The sequence below is a fragment of the Pseudorasbora parva genome, chromosome 24, assembly GCF_024679245.1.
Source record: "Pseudorasbora parva isolate DD20220531a chromosome 24, ASM2467924v1, whole genome shotgun sequence".
NCBI classification, from domain to species: domain Eukaryota; kingdom Metazoa; phylum Chordata; class Actinopteri; order Cypriniformes; family Gobionidae; genus Pseudorasbora; species Pseudorasbora parva.
Genome location: NC_090195.1, coordinates 30,611,993 through 30,630,052, shown reverse-complemented (window position 1 = coordinate 30,630,052; position 18,060 = coordinate 30,611,993). Strand labels below are relative to the sequence as shown.

Here is an 18,060-nt window from a genome sequence, read left to right as displayed (position 1 = left end):
TTGGGATAATTTGGAAATATTTTAATAATGTGTTTTTTTTTTGTTTTGTTTTTTCATATGCAAGTAGGCTACTGCTTGTAACAGTTAAATTAGATTTTGAAAAAAAAAAACTGGAATCAGTAAAGTGTATTACACTATTTTTATTGTTGAAGTTAAAGAATATTAAAGGACAAGCACACCTAATCTGTTTGGCGCCATTCAACTTATTAAAAAAAAAAAAAAAAAAAAAAAAAAAAAAAAACTTGTCTTCCATTTTCTTTATTGTCAAATCAAAACCGTATTCAGTCTTAGCATATTTCCCCTTTTACCACACGAAAAGAAGCTGAAAAATAAACTTTGTGTTACGAGCTAAAGAAATTCCTAAAGAATGCAACTGCGATCACTTCGACCCTAAGCCCCAGTCATTTGACTAACATATTCACTAGTCATAGTTCATACAATGTTTACTTATTGATGAGACGGATTGTGTGGTTTTGTCACCAGAGGCCTGACAGATCAATTCATGACCTTTCTCAAGGGAATACCAATTTATTTGCATCAGTAATTGAATGCATCTTGACCTTGATTAAAATAAAGCCACCTAAAGTTAAAAAAGGTCACGCTTTTATTATTTTCAAAAATTAAATGTGTGGATTTTAGACTTAGTGTTGGATTCGAGTGTTAATACGTGAACAACAAATACGAACACAATGGTCTTTAGATTAAGTAATGTTTCCGTGAAATGCGATTTTTCAGTCTTGCAGCCACAAAGTAAAAGTGTAAAAAAAAAAAATGTTATGTCACGGCTGTTTCTATGTTTTGCACTGATATGCTGTAATACCATAAACTATGTCTTTGAGTGAAGTTACTAACTGTGGGCTGTGGGTGGGGGGTGCCAACTTTTTCCATTTTTCATCGAGACACATGAGCACTAATACAATCTAAATGCGGTCTGTACTCTCCCGTATAATCAGCCTAATACCGGTACAGCTTGAACATATGATATTTAACATATATAGTAACTGTCTGACCTTATAGGCCAGTCCACCCAACACCTTCTATCTGTGTCTGGCAGGTTTGATTAAGATAAAGCTTCGATCAAGGTAATAATTTTGTATTGGAATTAAGTAGTAGACTATTTGCAATTTTTTTTTTTTTAAGCAGGAAACATTCCATGCACGAAAACTTATTTCACTGCATCATGGTGATTGCACTTATGGCATATTTCATTACATATTGGAAAATTAGATACATACAAACAATAAGATCAAACTTTTTTTATATAAGTTGTGCTATTTTGGTTTGGCTTGATAATTTTTCCTCGTGAGTTCTATTTTTCTCTCCTTGCGGCAACATGGAAGCAGGGTATTTAAAATACTACCACTGTATTAGTATTACATGTAAACTTCATTTGCATTAGATAGATATATCCTACATTTTTTTTTTCATGTTAAACCTTGTGGACATTTAAAACACCACTTAGATATACATTCGGATGAAGTCAGTTTTATATTTTAAAATATCAGCATTCGCTTCAAATGCCTTCCCATGGGCAAAGTTCAAAGAATGCCATTACAATTCCTGAGCTTGTTTTCATGAGGTGGATACTTGCCACTTGCTTTCAAGCTTTTTCCACAAGATGAGGCGGCAACACAACAGCCGGTTGTTGATTCATGGCTACTTTATTCATAACAGGTGCACTGTCAACAATATCTTTATTCAATAACGATGAGATACATTTTACGTCTCTGAAAGACGTAAATTAAGGATTATTGTGTATTAGGATTTTTATTTAATAGCTACTCGAGCTATGTTGCCAAGACTTCTTTGCTTTGCTGCCCTGTAGCCTACACTTTTGATGAAGCACCACCTCCTGCGTGCCTGATCCGCCGCCGCTGAACAACTGAGGCCGAAAATTACCCCCGATCATAACAACAGGTCTTTTGCGTTACTTTTTCCCCTCTGGACAATAGGCGACCTTCGCGCTTTTCACAAGACACCGATCCCATGACGACGCAGAAGCACCGTTAGAGGAAAAAAAAGGGGTGTGAAAACTTTTTTTTTTTTTTTTTTGTCAACAAAATGGTTAATTATAGAAAAATCGGAGTCTAAGCAAGCAGCGTGCAAACTTTGTAGGCTACTAACCGCCGTTTTCGATGCTTATTACGGAGCTTCTTCAACATGTTTTCTATAACGGACTACCAGACTGAACATACATGTCGCTTTTTTATTGCATGCAAGTCCACACTTTCTAGTTTGCTTATTGCGGTAAGTAGCACTGTTTTAAAGCGCAGTCGCTCATTCTCCACAGCTGTAATATAAATAAAGGTTACATTGCTTCGTTGCAACTTTGGGATTGCAGTTAAAAGTACAATAACCTTTGCATAACAAAAGCATTTTTTTCATCCGCTGCCTGAGGCTCGGCGCATGCGCGCTCGCTGTTTGCTGTCACTAAAACATTTTTCTTCGCATTGGAAACTGTCACGAGTGACGTCAATCACGGAGCTCTGACCAATTAGAGCGCTCGGTGATTGTTTGGCTCCACGGGCTGCAGCGCCTACCATGAATCTCTATTCAGTATATCAAAGCGTCCTGCTGCTGCCTCTCAACCGAATGGGATTCCACGTAGGCACTGAGATAGCAACTAAACTTTAGGGGAAGTTTAATTTTTTTTTCTTCTGTATTCTTCAAAGCGATTAAAATATATTTGTCATCATCATTATTATTATTTTGCCTGCTGTCAAGTTATTCTAAAATTAGGAGTAATGAGCGTGGATGCTTTGGGAAGCCCTGTGATGGACCCCGCGTTTTCCAAACGGAACACGACGCTGAGATTAGTTGACTTGGCAGGGGCTCACCACCATCACCATCATCACCACCATACCCCTCAGAGCGTGACAGGCTTCCCGGGGTTCAGCAGCCATCCACACTCAATGGCTCACTCGCACCCTGGGGAGATGACTGCGGAACCCCGCCTGGGGCCGAGTCCATTCGGGCCAGAACACATGGGGCACTCCGCGGCCCTCAAAATCAGCCCAACCCATCATTATCCCCACCACCATCACCACCACAATCATCATATTGCAGGCCACAGTGAAGTGGTCTCCAGTCAAACGGGAGCTTTTGGCCCGGTGCAGGCGGCAACGGTCCCGTACTCTATGTCTCACACGGCCCAGGCGCTATCCGCAGGTAGGGATTTCCTCATTCGCCGAGATTTGACAGCTCAAGCCATGCCTGTGCTGACCGATCAGACTTCTGGTTCAGCCTCTCACCACGGAATGTTTGTCTCAACAACAGGTAGCTATCCGGGACACTATGGTCATCACCCCGACCCTGGGAACCATACCCTCTTCCCTGGACTTCATCACGAGCAGCCATCTACCGGAGCACCAGGTGGCCAAGCCTTGAACGGACAAATAAGGTTAGGAATACCTGCCGAAATGTACGTTCGGTCTGATCATTTGAGTCAAGTAGCGAGCTCCAGGGCAGACCCGTTCGCTGCTTCTCCGCTGCACGGATACGGCGGGCTCAATCTGAACATGAATCTCAGCGCACACCACCACCACCACCACCACGGAGCTGGCGCTTTTTTCCGTTACATGAGGCAACCGATCAAGCAAGAACTCATCTGCAAGTGGCTGGAGCCAGAGCACTCCGCCAAGAAACTTTGCTCCAAAACTTACAGCACCATGCACGAACTAGTGACACATGTGACTGTGGAGCACGTTGGAGGACCAGAGCAAGCAAACCATATCTGTTTTTGGGAAGAATGTCCACGAGAAGGAAAGCCATTTAAAGCAAAGTACAAACTTGTGAATCACATCAGAGTGCACACCGGAGAGAAACCGTTCCCCTGTCCATTCCCCGGCTGTGGAAAAGTATTTGCGCGTTCGGAAAACTTGAAAATCCACAAGAGGACACACACAGGTCAGTGACTTAATTTGCTGTCCCTTAGGAGAATTTAGCTAAATTCTAGCCACGCATAATGCTGAAATGTAAACAAATCAATGCTGGGCAACTAGTTTATTAATGAGTGAGGGAGTGAGCGAGCTAGCTTGCAAGCTAAATAAGCGCAGTCTGTCTAGAATTCTGCTTATTTAAGATATTTTATAGAAATATAGAACGCAGTGACTTGTTTATGCTGCAAAGAGTGTTCGCATAACACTGAGTCACTTTCATTATTTCTTTGTTGTTTAATGAATTTGATACTTCTATGTAGTTTACGCTAATAGTACTACTCGTTTAGCTATGCGTCGCTTTTAAAAGAAGAACAACCACAAAGGTGGATCATTGTGGAGTTGTTTTAAAAAAATGTGCTTGCTTTTTTGTACAAAAATAATGCATTCCTTAATTCATAACACCTTCACGATGTCCCAACACATTCATATGTTTGGGGCCTACTGCGTCCAGTTTAGTCGTCTGGGAAATCAATATGAAAAAATTAAATACAATAAGAGATTAAGAAATAGGGTCATGCCTTTTCCCCCTCACACAATAAATCGCTTTTTACATCAATTATTGTAAGTTGCACACACAGTTTATTAGTGTTTATTCGCTACTTTTCAGTAGCCTATATTGTGAATACTATTAACAGTTGTGTTTTTATTATTAACGTATTTCCTTTTTTCAGACATATTTTTTGAAGTAATCTGTTAACCCCGCAGAACGGTACACAGAGTCATGGTAGCATATTTAGAGAGCTAGTGTCTTGTTTTGCTTACGCTGCACAGCTTGTGTGTGTGTGTGTGTATGTGTGTGTGTGTGTGTGTGTGTGTGTGTGTGTGTGTGTGTGTGTGTGTGTGTGTGTGTGTGTGTGTGTGTGTGTGTGTGTGAGAAAAGGCTTTAGAAAGAAACAGTCCAAAATGACTGTCATTAATTGCACCTAGAGACAAGATTTGTAATTATTTCCATTTATCTCAGAAGTGAAGATAAGAAAGTATTCGCTGTTGACACATTGCAGATTGGCCGCATGCAACAAGTCGTTATCAAAGTTCTGAAAGAATAAATCAGTCGTGACTTAACAGGATACACTTTAATATTTAATACTACGTGGAACACATTGATACAATCCGTTCGCTTTTGTTATTTTGTTCGTTGTAATGCTTTGTGGGCTCTGTACAAATGGATGAATATGTTTTAGTATGTTAAATTAGGTCATTTTTCGACAGTGAGTTTTGTCTCCTTTGAGTGTAACGTTTACCTGGAAACTAAGATAACAGTCCTTCGGTTTTGATGTTTAACCAACGTTGTTTATTACTTCTGGGCGACGTTCCCGGGGGCGGCCACATTATTTTCTTGCTTGGGCGGTATTTGAATCTTTGGTTATGGATATGGTTTCCCAAGGGTCTCTTCCTAGCTGTTTTCTTGTAGTACACTAATATTCTTGATTGGCTTTCTCGGCCCAACAGCTGAAGGTCAAATTGATATTCAGCAAGCAACTGTAATTAGACAGCAGCAATTACGTAGTCTTATAAACTCCTGGAGCTTATGTCCTTTGGAAACAAGCGTGATGTGATTAAATGTAATTAATTCAAACATTTCTATTGCCTGGACGCATTTTCCTGCAGCTATTATTGTTACAGTGGGACAGGCCTAATAGCAGTTTAGATGGTGGATCAGATGTATTTTATGAGATCTTCTTACTCTTCATTCCAAAGGTAAATGAAACTACTATGAGAGCATGTGCACGCTTTAAAAACGGATGCCCAATAATCTGTAATTGTGAAAAGAAATCATTGCTGTCTGATTGTTTCAGTCACAAGGGGCTTGCCATGAGAGCAGACAGAGCAGTAAAAAGATAATCACGATATCATGGGGCTCATGTGACCTGATTTACCCTGTACAGACTGACATACGTTTGACTAATGCAAAGTGTATTTGGTTATGCGCTCGTTATAATGATGTGCTTCGTTATAATGGGTACACTTGTGATGCACTTTGCCTATAATGACCATTGTCACAACTGTTTTGTTGTTTTAGGTGAAAAGCCTTTCAAATGCGAGTTTGACGGCTGTGACAGACGGTTCGCCAACAGCAGTGACCGGAAAAAGCATTCCCACGTACACACTAGCGATAAGCCGTACAACTGCAAAGTCAGAGGTTGTGACAAATCGTACACGCATCCCAGCTCTTTGAGAAAACACATGAAGGTGCACTGCAAGTCTCCACCTCCGAGTTCGGGCTACGAATCATCGACTCCATCTCTTGTTTCTCCTTCATCGGACTTGGGACGGGAGCCAGCTCCCTCTGCGCTCTCCGAGCCTCTCTCATCATCGTCCCAGCCGGCCAATCTAAGCGAATGGTACGTGTGTCACAGCTCCGGTGCCAGTGGCCCTCAGACCCCACCCAGCGGCTCCTCCACACCGGGCCATACGGAGGGGCCAACGTACGGCAATCCCGAACGGAGGGACGCCTTCTAACAAACTGCTAGCCCTGTAATATACATTTGGCAAAGTGACTGAAATGACTTTGACATCTTTTCTTATTTGGACTGTCCGTTTTGGACTGAATGGTCACAGGTTCAAACAGTAGGCTTGTCCACTGTTACTGCCTTACTGAAGGATGCACTGGCCCTTTGACAGCTAATGTCACTGCCTAACCACCAATCGATATAAAACATGTCCCGAGTGTCTATGTTTCTAAATAGAGTACTGACCGTACGCATGTCACTGTATTATTTTGTAAATTCCGCTTTGATTTCAATATCTTAATTTATTTTTTAATCGGTAAAGAATTTCTTTTTGTATCATTGAACCAAAGTGCTTAATTATTAAACATGTACAGTTGTAAATGACGACGTTTTAATGTCTACGTGTGAACAGTACTTTTGTAAGGTTTCGTCTTTCAGCGATTTTTAAATGTTTGCTACTCTACTTTGTACAAAATTAATATTTCGGATTATTTGAATTTCATAAAGACGTAGACTCTTTCCTCTTCTTGTGCTTTCTCCAGCCAGGCCAATTTGATGGAAACAGTGTTATTGTATTTGATATGACGTTTCATTTATGATTAGTCATTTATCAATGTGGTTATTTTGTGATTTTGTAAAACTTGTCAGCAATCCATTTTTATGAAAAATATGAATTATCAGAAGAGACCTTAAAATGTGTACCGAAATGCCTTGTACGTTGTCAGTATTTTGAATAAATTGTGTATGATGCAAAGGTAAACGACCTCATTACGCTGTATAGGAAAAAAATAATGATTAGTCATTCATTATCTAACCCACTAAAAAAACAATAGCAAAATATGCATTATCCCAAAATAACGTCACAGTAAATACCAGCTAACTTAAAATAAATGTAATTCTCTTAGCGAACCCCATTCCAATAACTTTTTTTATTTCCTTTTGTATTCCTTATACACACAAATATACCCTAGCTTTACACTCCAATTACATGGCCAGCAATTGATGAAAGAGTTGCATATTTTCACACAGACTTCAAAGAGGCTTTTATACAAAGAGACATTTTTTTCCACGACGGTGAATCTTCATGGTGAGTTAAGATTTCAATGGCAAAAGCCCAGTCAAATTTAAATAATATGGGCGACGGGGCCGTAGAATATGTTCTGTCAGAAAGAATGCAATATTTGCTCTGAAGAAAAAAAAAAACACGAAACACGCTTTCGTTTACTGACGCGAATGTTTTTTTTTTGTTTGTTTTTTTTTTTTTTCTGTATTAGTTTGGTAAAGCGTTCTTTTAACAAAAGTCGAAAAAATATTAATTTTCATCATGTTCACTGGATTGGAATAACAAACTAACAACTTAAAATAGCCATTGCATATCCAAGCTAATTAATAATTTTGTATCAATTAATGGCTCATTAAGTATCAATCAATATCAATATTTCTTCACGTTAGAAATCGCCATACAACGAAAGCAGAAATCTACACAAATTAGCTTAATTCTCAACTGGCCCCTTTAAGACGACACACTTGTGTGTGTGTGTGTGTGTGTGTGTGTGTGTGTGTGTGTGTGTGTGTGTGTGTGTGTGTGTGTGTGTGTGTGTGTGTGTGTGTGTGTGTGTGTGTGTGTGTGTGTATTAGCACGTTTAGCTTTAAAACTTCTCTGTTACACACAGTGTAAAATAAATACAGCGGGGAAAGCCAAACAGTGGCGTAGTCTAGTGTCGGAGCTGCTGTATCAGAGGAGAAAGGGATAGTCTGTCTCAATTGAAGCAAGGATCCTTTGAAGTGATTTTATTATCAAGAGGATTCTTGTATGTCGTCTAAACGACGCTGATGACATGGAAAGGGCCTTTCTGTCTCTCCATTTTATCGCGCAGATGTGTTTCAAGTTTTCCATTCCATTCAACAAAATAAGAGGACATGAATTGACCAGAATCAAGTACTCCCAAGAAATATCAACTATCGACAAGCCGCCATTCTCGGACTCCCGGTGAGCATGTGAGCGCGCGCTCGTCCGTGTGTCAAAGTTGTGATTAAAGGGGACAGAACAATAAATGTTTCCTTTCAACAGTTTCTCGCTTTTGAATAGTGTCGAATCCGCTTTCCATATCCCCCCCTCAAAACAAGCCAGCCATTCGTTAGTTAATAAGACTATATAACTTTTGGGAAACATAAATCATGATCATAGGCTACACGAGGAATTAACCATTTAATGAACAGCCAGCCCACTGAAAGTAGCTACAAGTGAACAACAGCAAATAATAATAATAATAATAATAATAATAATAATAATAATAATAATAATAATAATAATAATAATTGACTCCTTTCAAATGCAAAGAAAGCACTTACAAGTGTGAAGTGAACACAACTGGTACACACGACGCGCATCCATTTAACCTTTACAATTCTTATGACAAAATTTAAATCAAAGTTTGTTCACTTGTCACAATATGGTGGACTTGGCCTTCCTATGAATTCGTATTCTGGTTATATTAAGCAATAGCCTGCCTCTCTAAAGGAAGCAGGAAAAAACGTCTTTGTTAAATGCAGTCCAGGGCTCATTTGAGTGTGAAATATAATTTCTTTGTGAAATAATTGAGGCGATAATCACACTTCCGGAAACTGTCCTGCATTATTTAACAAAGCTCTTTTAATGGGGGATTAGCGGTTCTCTCCACACCATTCAACGCTCTATTTAATGTCATAATTACATGACAAGGGCTGACTAGAATTCGTATGCAAAATGACAGGGCAGGTGCAATGGCAAATAAATAAATAAATAAATAAATAAATATATATATATAAACTAGTAAATAACACAAAGCTTGTTAAAACATATTAGGCTACTTTTAGACCTATTTGCCCCGTCCAACTCCAACCAACTAACTGGCGCTGGTCTTGCCGTTCAAGTATTGTTACTTTGTACTAAATGATGATACTTTACACTTTATTATACTGTAGCCAATGCTTTGTCTATAAAAGCTGACTATCAATCGATCAATCAATCAAATATTTCTAAAATGTGTACAATTATTCAAGTAATGTTATGAAGATTTAATCTTGGTGAAATGAGAATTCAGCTCGAATCGACTTGAATTTGTAATATTATTTGAAGAAAAAAAATTGCAAGCCGAGTTAAAATAAAGTACAACTATTGCTAATTGTTAGTACATTTATAACGCTGTGATTGACATGTATGGCATCCCAATATGCACCATGTTTATTTTTTTATTTATTTTTTACAATAAAAAAAGTTCTGGTAACACTTTCTTTTACATTGTCCTTGTTACATATACTCAATAACAGTAAATGATGCATAACACATGCAACATAATCTCAACCGAAACCTTAATCCTACCACAACCCTATAGTAAGTACATGTAGTTAACTAATATTACTCAGAACTTAAATATATAATTACACTGTAACAATGACACCTTAAAATAGTGGGTTTCACTTTATGTTAAGGTGTCATTGTTACAGTTTATTTATAGGTACTGAGTAATAATTAACTACGTTTACTTAGGGTTAGGGTATAGATTAGCATTTGGTTGAGGGATAGTTGCATGTAATTATGCTTCATTTACTGTTATTACTACAGTAACTACTGTGTGACAAGGACACTAAAATAAAGTGTTCCCAAAAAGTGTTATATATAACGTAATTACATATTAACTAGCCTACACCTTTTTACACTTACATGCTTTGTTATGAACTTTAAACTCATTGCTAAACGAGTTCTTATGGCGCCAACAGAAGTTTAGACATCTCGTTTTAGCACCTGCAAACGTGACCATAAAAATAAAACAAAATTGTGTTTAACAACGTAAAACAAACTTGAACTTAACACGTGATGACATCACTTCCTGCACTATTAGGTGTGGAGGTGGAACGGGGCACAGAAATGTTACTGGCGTGGACTAAATGAAACGAAATAGCGAGAAATGACTAATAAATTGGGTAGCCTGATTGAATAAGCTCCTAAATAGTCAGATTACCACCATCATCTATTCGTTGGCGCTGAGTTATTGTACTTTCATGGATGAAGGAGTTTTTCTCCAGTGAGAATCAGCCCCTATAGTTAGCAGAGTGAACACTGATCTCTAACAACCTTCAGATAATGTAGCAGAATGTGCCGCACTACTTCGCACCTGCACTCTGAATGGGAACCTTCTTTCAATGTAAGATACGCTTGTTGGCCTTGAATCTCAAAGCAGCTGCATGAATGAGTCGAGCGACCCGTGCTTATTTCGCTTCCTTTGATCTCTGATCTCTCTCTCTCTAATTTGTTCGTATAGTCTGCAACAAGGACTTTCTATTTGCTATTAAAACGTTGGAGTCTATAAGAGGCACATGAACAGGATAGATGCCATGCAAAGGAGCGCGCTACGTGGGGAGCATCGTGCGTTTCCACTAAAAAACATTTAGTCGGTGAAAGCACATGTCGTTGATGTTTTATTCGAGCATTTAATAGCATTTAAACATTAAAGCCATTGGAAAGGTGATCATTTGAGGAATGCTTGACTGCTGATATGAGGGCAACTTTGCATTTTTCATTCAAAATATAATATAGGTGTCTAAAAGTCAAGATACGATGCAATGCAACCCCAGATGTGCACTCTGTGGGGTCTATACGACATTCTTAGGTGAGTTGCCAAGTTGTACCTGCAGTTATTTTATCTTTGGTATTTATGCTTATTCACCACCGACCGTTTCATGTTTCACGTGACTTGAAGAAAAAAAGAACTCAAACGTGTTTAGTTCACTTTTGCCTAGTTGTGAAGGTTTGCTTTGAGTTTGAGTTCAAATTGGTTCATTATTTGTTTTGTTTGTTCTGAACTGCCTAGTTACATGCGATATTTTCAGCTAAACCCTTTTTATTGATGCTCCACATGGAAATTCCCCTATCGTAAACATTGTTAACTCAGTTGGTTTCCTTTAAGAACTCGCAGTTTAATTCAATGTACAGCATTCAGAGGGTCTATCTCCGCACAGGCCTACACTTAAATGCAAACAAAAGTAACTAAATTAAGAACATTTCCATATTTCCCGTGCTCCCTATGGATGATCCACCTTAATCTCCAGATGCCTAAACTGAATGGTCAAAGCTGTGCTGGCAATAGGCCATGTGTAGTCTTCTAATACGATGATACAAGAGGCATCAATCAATGCAACTGCTCCAGCGTTAAGCGTGCGATACAATAGGGTAATGATGATAATGAAAAGTAAAAATAATGAAATCGTTTTTATGGGAGTATCAGATTTATTTAAGTGGGCCATACATCATCACCATGGGCAAATGATAATGAATTGCAGAATGTGCCCTTCAGCGATTAAGTATTTCTGAAATATAATTTATCATCTCGTGGTTCATATTTCATATTATGAGCAGCATATGAGGTGGTTGGTGTAGAGAAAGGGAGAGGAGAGGACGTTTTTTTATTATTTATTTTTATTAGCTGTGAAAGTTTGAGGCAGAAGAAGAAAGTGTTGTCTTCAGATATCTGTGCAAAAGCAAATTTTTGGTTTCATTTACTCACTTGAACACACGGCGTAAATGTAGGTCTTGAGAATGGTTGGTAATTCTATATGTTCAGTAAAGAGGCGGACTTAAAGGGTGTAAACCCGCTTATAAGGCACGCTGCCACATGCTTCCGATTGAACATCTGCACTAACCCGATATGAACCTCTGGAAAACATCTAATTCTAATGAATATATATATATATATATATATATATATATATATATATATATATATATATATATATATATATATATATATATATATATATATATAATATAGTATAAAATACTCACAATATCAATGAGTTGTGACAACATATATTTTTACATTGCTTTAACTAATCAAAATAGGTTAAGCAATTTCAAATAATATTTAAATCAGTTTGATAAAATTTAGGTTGGTTTAAATATCCAAGTTGATTGTACTTAAAAATGTAAGGCAGCAACTTTTTACAGATAGTCAAAAATTATATGATCAGTAAGTTGTGACAACATATGTTTTTACATTGCTTTAACTCATCAAAATAAGTTAAGCAATTTTTAAATAATTTTATGTCAGTTTAATACAATTTAAGTTGACTTAAATATCCATGTTGATTGTTAAAACTGTAAGGCAGCAGATTTTTTTACGCTTCATACACTGTAACAACATATTTAGAAAAAAAGTTACCTGGCTGCCTTAACATTTTGAGTTCATTGAAATAAAAAATTTGAGTTAATACAATGAACATTTTTTTGAGATTCGATAACCTTTATTAAAATAGTATTAAAAGATTTTGTATGCATATTGGGTAAGTGTGTGCGTTTTATTTTTGATAACAAAGTGAAACATGCCAAATAGTGCTTTTTTCATGATTTATCACATTTTTTATGTGGTTCAGATACAAAAATATTTTGAGTTTCTATTTATTAAACAAATTTCCTTCCTTGTATCAACTCAATTTTTTTAATTTCAATAAACTCAAAATTTTAAGGCAACCAGGTTACTTAATTTTTTAAGTTAAACCAACATTTTTTTACAGTGTACATACACATATTGTCAAAATTATATGATAAATAAGTTATGACAATATATGTTTTTACGTTACTTTAACTCATCAACATAAGTTAAGCCATTTTCAAATAATTTAAAGTCAGTTTAATAACATTTCTGTTGACTTAAATTAAAAGTCTCAAATTGATTGTAATTAAAACTGTAAGGCAGCAACTTTTTTACTTATTATTATTATTATTATTATTATTATTATTATTATTATTATTATTATTCAGCCTCAGCAACAGGTTGTAAATTGGTTTTGTATTGTGCAGCTTTCTGCAGGTGTCAGGTTTCAGACGCCTGAGAGTAACAGTGGAGATTGACCTCTGGCACCTGAACGAGGCATGTTTCAGAACTCTGCTGTGCGAGGAAGCGCCTTCGCACAGAAACACTGACACCCTCCATGGAACAGATCAATTTACATTTAAGGTAAAGCAATGCATATAGGGCAGAAAACTGCATGGAATAAGGGCATAAACTAGAATAGAATAGAATAGAATAGAATAGAATAGAATAGAATAGAATAGAATAGAATAGAATAGAAAATCTCACATCTAGGCTACTCGTTTTTGAAAAAGCGCAAATAGATGAGGCGTAAGATATCATGCATCATAGTAACGTGTGAAATGTTTCAGACATGCAAATGCGCACTGCCAACGTGACGTTTTAAGTCATTGGTTTATGTGCACTATTTCACACGACGGCTCGGAAATGTGCTGTGCATGGTGAAAGCACAGTTTGAGCAGGGGAATAATTCTTGTGATCACTCTAGCAGCAACACAGACTTTGGGTCATTTCTTCATCTCCCGCAGAAAAGACATTACGCCTCTCATATTTACATACCCTGTAATATTTGTCAAACATTCATAAATTACAAATTAATGAAATGTTCCACGGCCCTCTGAGATCACTCTAATGAACATATGGAGTATTATGTGCATTTTGACACATCTTTGTTAACTTTAATGTCTTTTGCATCATCACGGTCTATTAAACAGCATTATATCTGTGCTGTCACAATGACTGTATGACCGACCTGCTGAAGGTATCGACACACAACCCGGAAACAAATGACCCACAGACAGACAGGGGAACAAAGCAGACCTGAGATGTACCATATCATTCAAATAAATGAATTTATTGTATAATTAAGATGTTTTACACCAGTCTGTGCCGTTTTACATCCTGAAATCGTGTACAATAAATATCTTATTTTTGTTAACTTACCTTTTATTAAGATCATTAAGATATATTGTCTTTTTTCCCTTTCAATATAGCATTATTTTATTGTCTTAATGTTATTGTATTTACGCATATTGTTGTTGCTGTTGATGAGAGTGTTGTTTTTTGTGTCTTTTTGATTACTAATAATTTGTGCAATGTTTTGATTTATTTATTTAGTTTACGATATTGTGTGTGTGTGGATTTTTGGAGGTGAAGTTTCGAGTGAAATGTCAACAGCCACCTGCGCGTTGTTAAAGCTCGGCGCTTGAAGGGGGTGTGGATCAATATTAATCACCGGCAAGTAAAGTGTCATTCAACTGCAGTTCATTTCCGCTCCGGCATTCTTTCTCTCTTTCTTTCTTTCTTAGAGCTACAGACGCGTGGCCAGACTTCCAGCATCGACTTTTCCAATTAGACACACACAAGACAAGTTATCTCGATATATGCGCTCTCTGTACTTGACAAATGACACGTTTTCAAGTCTGTCTTGAAGGAGATTTAAAGGTGTAGATGAAGGAAAGAAATTCCTGTTGAGTCCTGTTGTTTCTGATGTATGATGAAATAGCTCATCCAATAGTTTTCAATACGATTTTGTGTGTGTGTGTGTGTGTGTGTGTGTGTGTGTGTGTGTGTGTGTGTGTGTGTGTGTGTGTGTGTGTGTGTGTGTGTGTGTGTGTGTGTGTGTGTGTGTGTATTCGACAACACCAAAACAAAGTCGAATTGCCAAAAATATATAGGCTAATAAACGTTTTGCACGTTATTTTATTATTATTATTATTATTATTATTATTATTATTATTATTATTATTATTATTATTATTATTATTATTATTTTTGGCGGTTGTCTCAAGATAACTACATAAATTCAAAAATTAATAAACAGAGTTGAAATCAACCTGTTTGCATTATTGTTTTAATTGTCGTCGACATTTCAAAATCATTTCCGCTAGCACATCGATCCTGATACAAAAGCTGATGATCTTTCTTTTAAAGTCTCAAACCATCATAAAAAGGCAGAATTATGTCCAGCGAGGCTTTTCCCGTTGTGCACGAGTTAATTCACCAAAAAGAAAGTTTCTATAAGTTTTTTTTTTTTTTTTCTCACCCATATAATGAAAGATTTAAATAATAAGCCGACCACTGTGGCATTCTTTGGACTTGGGCTATTTTTCATAATACTCTTTTGTGTGGCTGAGGAAACTCCACAGACGAGGGCTGAGGAATAGTCTGCGATTTCCCCCAATTTTCTTTCTTTCCTTTTTTCTTTCTTTTTTTCTTTCCCTGCTCATATTCAGTGTTAACAGCTAGTTAAAAATGTGTAGATTCAGACTTTGGCTGGCATAAAAATGATCTAGGAGACAAGGTAAGAACTATTTATTTTTATCTGAAAATAGAAAAAAGCCAAATCCAGTCACAAACATGGCTGACCACATAAAATGCATGATTTTGCTTGCATGATACACGAAGGAAGAATAAGAGAATAATGTAAGCGTCTTTATGATGGACTCGAGACGATTTCCTTTTGAACATAATTAACTATATGCTTAAAATCAATTGTTTCCCGAGCTCAGTAAGGGTCCATGGCTGCAAGCAGAGAGAGGCCTATTTTTGCACGTGTGAAAGCAGGAAGTAGCTCTACCTGTCATTCATTAAGACGACACAAACTCAATAGAGAGAGGGGAAGCAAGATTGGACCTCCTCGTTATACCTGCCGCGCAATTAGTGTTACTTGTTTCTTTAATCCGTCTGTCTCCTCACAGTTATAATTGAACTTGCGGAGCGAGATGGAAGCACGCAACCATTAAATATGCATTGTATATTTAATTCATATTTTATCAAAGTGTAAAAGGTATTACTGCAGTTCGTAATTGTGCTGGTAGTAAGAGAAGATTCACAATGAGCGCTCTTAAATATATGGCGTGCGAATATTAATCTCCAAAACCAGCCGTGTCATATATCAGATAGATAGATAGATAGATAGATAGATAGATAGATAGATAGATAGATAGATAGATAGATAGATAGATAGATAGATAGATAGATAGATAGATAGATAGATAGATAGATAGATAGATAGATAGATAGATAGATAGATAGATAGATAGAATATGTGGTGCCCTGTCGACCTGTAGGTGAATCAGCACACACTTGAACTGGAAAAGGACTTGACCTTTGCCTTTATGTTGTCTTCCAGTGTTTGTCTAAATGACAATCGCTCTTTATAAAGGACTTGCGCAGGCCTGACACCTCCTTTTCATCAGATGGATGTTCGCACTGAGAATGAATCCCGTGGATGTGAATGGCGTCTAGATGTTTGTAAACGTTTTTGTGTCTGGTCTCTGTTTTCAATCAATATTAAGACAGTGTGTGCTCATCGACAAGGATGGTGTGTGTGTGTGTGTGTGGTGTGTGTGTGTGAAGAGGTAGCAGGGTTATATAATGCATTAGAATGCATAAAAATAGCAACGCCACTGTTATAGCGGGGATCTCAATCATATTTCAGGGCATTGGATAAAATCATAAATTCCAGTGTATGTAGCCTACGCATTAAGACGGATAATAATAATAATAATAATAATAATAATAATAATAATAATAATAATAATAATAATAATATAAAAAGATACAAGTGGTTTAATCACAATTGCTGAATCCTTTATTTACCCTATAAATGATCAAAATGATGGGGCAAAAAGAGAAACCGACTTATCTGAACATTTAATAAGGTGTCCCCTTAATCACCCTAAACGAAAGTAAAGCAGCATAAGACTATTAATGGAAATAAAAAGATTAGGCATATTATAATCCGACATTTTTGAAGGGAACCGATAATAATATTACCGTCAAATCAACGATAATCTTGCTTTTGACTAATTTTAGAATTTATTTTGCAGCGAAGTGCGAACGACGCGAGAGAGAACATTTTGTTTTATTTATAGAATGTTTGGTCGTTTAAAAGTCAAGTTAGGATCCGATAGCAACAAGTCCAGTTGTGTTCGAGTACATGTATCATTCCCAGGATTTGATTGAACGTTTGAGCATCACGAAAAACGAATATGATCTCGTTTTGGTCAGTAGTAAAATGACCACAATAGCCTAAATGTCGCTCACTGACGTTTAAAGAATGCCAGTGGTGTCTTTAATGTTTAAAGAAAAGTTTTTTTGTAGTAGCCTAGTTAATATATTTCGTTGAAAAACGAATGCATTTAAAAATGCATGTTTAGCGAGTAGGGCTGAGAGAGAGAGAGAGAGAGAGAGAGAGAGAGAGAGGAGAGAGAGAGAGAGAGAGAGAGAGAAGAGAGAGAGAGAGAGAGAGAGAGAGAGAGAGAGAGAGAGAGAGAGAGGAGAGAGAGAGAGAGAGAGAGAGAGAGAGAGAGAGAGAGAGAGAGAGAGAGAGAGGAGAGAGAGAGAGAGAGAGAGAGAGAGAGAGAGAGAGAAGGATGGGTGGGTGGGTGTGGTGTGGTGTGGTGTGGTGTGGTAGTGGGTGTACGTGGTGGTGGTGGTGTGGGGTGGGGTTACTTGATGATTGCTCATGTAATTCAAACAGAGAGCCATGAAAGTTGACACTAGACACATAAAAGCCGCATCTCGGAATTAATGTATGGTCCATTTTAAACAGTCTGGCCAACAGGGACCAGATGATTCTCTGGATTTCGGTATCAAATTAGCAACGATAAAAGTTCATTTTGACTTTACAATTACTTTTACGGCGACTTTGTATCATTTTACTCATGTATCTGTCTTTATCAGCTGGTTCATTTTATATGTGCATAATTTGAAACTCCGCTAAAAAAAATTCTTAAACTGTATGACATCAATCATCAATTATCTGGTTTTCCACATTGTCCAGTAATATTAAGAACATCTAAAAGCCGGAACACAAAA

General features: G+C 37.2%; 1 protein-coding gene and 1 long non-coding RNA gene across 3 annotated transcripts in view; both read left to right on the top strand.

Moving 5' to 3' along the window:
- LOC137063877 (uncharacterized) overlaps nucleotides 1-18,060 on the top strand; it is a 42,207-nt gene that overhangs the window by 1,152 nt on the left and 22,995 nt on the right. The window contains exon 2 of the long non-coding RNA XR_010901445.1: nucleotides 13,224-13,380. This is a non-coding gene — a long non-coding RNA (uncharacterized lncRNA). The remainder of the gene's footprint in view (nucleotides 1-13,223; nucleotides 13,381-18,060) is intronic.
- On the top strand, nucleotides 1,163-7,142 carry zic4 (zic family member 4). Of its 2 annotated transcripts, XM_067435168.1 has the most exons (3): nucleotides 1,163-3,168; nucleotides 3,277-3,906; nucleotides 5,959-7,142. In XM_067435168.1, exons 1-3 carry the CDS (start codon nucleotides 2,745-2,747, stop codon nucleotides 6,396-6,398), a joined length of 1,494 nt encoding a protein of 497 aa, XP_067291269.1. In that variant the 5' UTR covers nucleotides 1,163-2,744; the 3' UTR covers nucleotides 6,399-7,142. The 2 variants fall into 2 exon arrangements, with proteins under 2 accessions (XP_067291269.1, XP_067291268.1); XM_067435167.1 differs by having other exon boundaries at nucleotides 1,164-3,906.

Bases quoted from the DNA above. Each gene is read 5' to 3' on its own strand.
- zic4 (XM_067435167.1), top strand. From the start codon at position 2,745: ATGAGCGTGGATGCTTTGGGAAGCCCTGTGATGGACCCCGCGTTTTCC. The intron at 3,907-5,958 runs GTCAGTGACTTA...TTGTTGTTTTAG, and splicing joins CCACAAGAGGACACACACAG to GTGAAAAGCCTTTCAAATGC.